At 42.3% G+C, this 2,915-nt stretch overlaps 1 protein-coding gene across 1 annotated transcript; it reads left to right on the forward strand.

The window, feature by feature from the left end:
• Positions 1–122: 122 nt before the first annotated feature.
• On the forward strand, positions 123–2,538 carry LOC116703720 (stonustoxin subunit beta; the record flags this gene model as incomplete). Its single annotated transcript, XM_032538650.1, is given in 4 exon segments — positions 123–296; positions 469–642; positions 1,252–1,298; positions 1,473–2,538. Coding segments are annotated over 4 exon segments (934 nt in total), but the record flags the coding sequence as incomplete, so codon positions are not given.
• Between the last annotated feature and the right edge of the window lie 377 nt (positions 2,539–2,915).

Here is a 2,915-nt window from a genome sequence, read left to right on the forward strand (position 1 = left end):
TGGTCAAAGCCTCCAACAAAGCTCTGTAGGTGCACTGCTATCCAAATAAAAGAATTAAATCATACGTTAATTTTACAGAGAATGAACTAAAAGATAAATTGTTTGTCTGCGTGCTTTTTCAGACTGAATGGCTGTAACTTGTCAAAGAGAAGCTGTGAAGCTCTGGCATCAGTTCTCAGTGCCAAAAACTCCACTCTGAGAGAGCTGGACCTGAGTAACAACGATCTGCAGGACTCAGGAGTGAAGCTGCTTTCTGCTGGACTTGCGAGTCCACACTGTAGACTGGAAACCTTGAGGTAGTATTCTTTAATCTAGGAAAAGAAAATATTTTGGCACATAGCTTGTGCCAAAATGTCTACAGATTTAACTTGTCAATATGCCATGCCTGACTCTGACTTGCATTTAGAGCTAGGATTTAGAAACACCTAAACCTGTTGCTACTTGCTTGTTTTCCATGTATGTTGGCAGACTGTCAGGCTGCCTGGTATCAGAGGAAGGCTGTGCTGCCCAGGCCTCAGCTCTGAGCTGTAACCCCTCCCATCTGAGAGAGCTGGACCTGAGCTACAACCATCCAGGAGACACAGGCATGAAGCTGCTCTCCGCTGCCCTAGAGGATCCACGCTTGCAACTGACTGTTCTTAGGTATGGAGAGACTTAATGCCAGGCAGAGATAATTTTCACTTACTCCTCCATTTTTTATTTGCCTGTCATGGTCACAATCACTGTGGCAATAGGCCTTTTCTCTCATGACTTTCTCATGCTTCTTTTGGCTTTCCAGGCTGTTGAAAGTCTATGCTAAGGTTTTCCTTCAGTCACTTCTACCTAGAAAGAGGCATCCATTCTAGGCACACAAACCACCAAAACTCATTTAAGTTTAAATGTAAAAAAAGTTCATACAAGGAAGAATGATGAATGTTGCTTGTATCTGTGACCTCATTCTTTCGGTCAAAGCTAGTTACTAGAAGTTGGTCTCAGACTTGACAACCTGCAGCTGTATTACTGAAACACAGACGCAGATCCTATCTTGTTCGGTAAACATGGTAATTAGGGTTCGGACCTGATTTAGGGAAAAAGCCATTACAGTTAAACATTTCCTAGGTCAATGTTCCTAAACTACTGGCTCCAGGAATGTGTCCCAGTGTACCTGTTCCCAGGTTCTTACATGCTCCTTTACTTGGATCTGTTTGTGGTTATATGTATGCATGTATTATTATAAATGAGAATATGTTAATTTGTATTTCCCATCCCCAGTGTGGAACATGGTGGAGTGAAGAGGTTAAAGTCAGGACTGAGGAAGTGTAAGTGTGCGCTTCTCTACTTTGATTCATAATAACAGAGCGGCATTTCAATTTTTGGCGTAATGATGCGGACATCTGATATAATTTATTGTATAGGCATTTGTCAAACTGCATATACATGAATCAAATCAAATTTAACAGGTGTAGAATTATGTGTTTTATTCTCTCTGTCAGACGCCGATGTACTCCGGCTGGACCCGGACACAGCGAACAGGAAGCTGATGTTGTCTGAGGACAACAGAAAGGTGACGGAGGTGAAAGAGGAGCAGCCTTACCCCGATCATCCAGAGCGATTTCACCACTGGAAGCAGGTTCTGTGTAGAGACGGTCTGACTGGGCGCTCTTACTGGGAAGCAGACTGGAAAGGATGGGTTAATATTGGAGTGGCATACAAAGGAATCAAAAGGAAAGGGCAGGATGATGACTGCTGGATTGGACAGAATGACAAGTCCTGGAGTCTGTTACGCTGTGATAATAATTACTCCGCATGTCACAAAAATAGGAGAGCAGTCATACCCATCCACCCCTCCTTTGACACCGGCAGAGTAGCAGTGTATGTGGACTGGCCTGCTGGCGTTCTGTCCTTCTACAGAGTCTCCGCCGACGCACTGATCCACCTCTACACCTTCAACACCACATTCACTGAACCGCTCTACCCTGCATTTGGGATGGAGTTCAAGATCGGATCGTCAGTTTATCTGTGTCAGTTATAACACGAGGCAGAGTCATCTTTTGTCTGAGGACACACACACTTTAACAGAGACAATTGCCTCCTTCTGGCCTAAAGGAGGGCCCACCCTGATTTGCATGTAGCCCAGGAAAACCAAAACAGATTTTAATCAGGTCAACAGGGATGCATATAGTATGTGGCTAAGTGTCATCTGTATTTTATGTGGATAGGCAAAATATTGAAATCAAATGTGCACTGTATATACAATCTGGTCTCACACCAGAGGCCTGTTGTATGAAAGTAGAATAAAGATATCCAGGATAACTGAAAAGCGCAGCTAGACTTAGTGTGATCCGCTCCTCGCGGCTTAATCTATTAAAACTTATTAACATATTAAAAAAAAATGTCAAGCCAGGTGGAGATAGCTGGGATAAGTGCACGGTCACGGCTTTCTTAAATGGACCACGGTATCGATCACAGATTTACTGATGCATAAATGGAGAAGACGCACGCATCATATGTTTCACCCAATGAGCAGCAGCTTCTAGTGGAAAATAACGAGGAGGGGAAGAATATAATATGCAAAAAGGGAAATACGACTGTTATCAAACGGAGAGAGTTTAGACTATAGCGGACCAACTGAATGTGTAAGGATGTAAAAATATCTACTTAGCCTAATAGTCACTCCACATTTTTACAAAGTTGTAAGCTACACTGTGTTTTAGTTGCTTTAAATATGCTAGTTTCATGTTTCTGTTTTTATGTGATAAATGTGCCTGTTTTATTGTAAAGTGTCTTTGAGTAGCCTACCATGTAAAGCACTATCTAAATAAAATGTATTATTATTTAGCCTACTTTGCCTTCAAAGTGAGCAGAGGGAATTAATGTTCCTCAGGAAATGAACCCTAAGGACTCTAGGCTCAATTTCAAACCCTTATTCACAACGT

The sequence above is a fragment of the Etheostoma spectabile genome, chromosome 15 (genome assembly GCF_008692095.1).
Source record: "Etheostoma spectabile isolate EspeVRDwgs_2016 chromosome 15, UIUC_Espe_1.0, whole genome shotgun sequence".
NCBI classification, from domain to species: domain Eukaryota; kingdom Metazoa; phylum Chordata; class Actinopteri; order Perciformes; family Percidae; genus Etheostoma; species Etheostoma spectabile.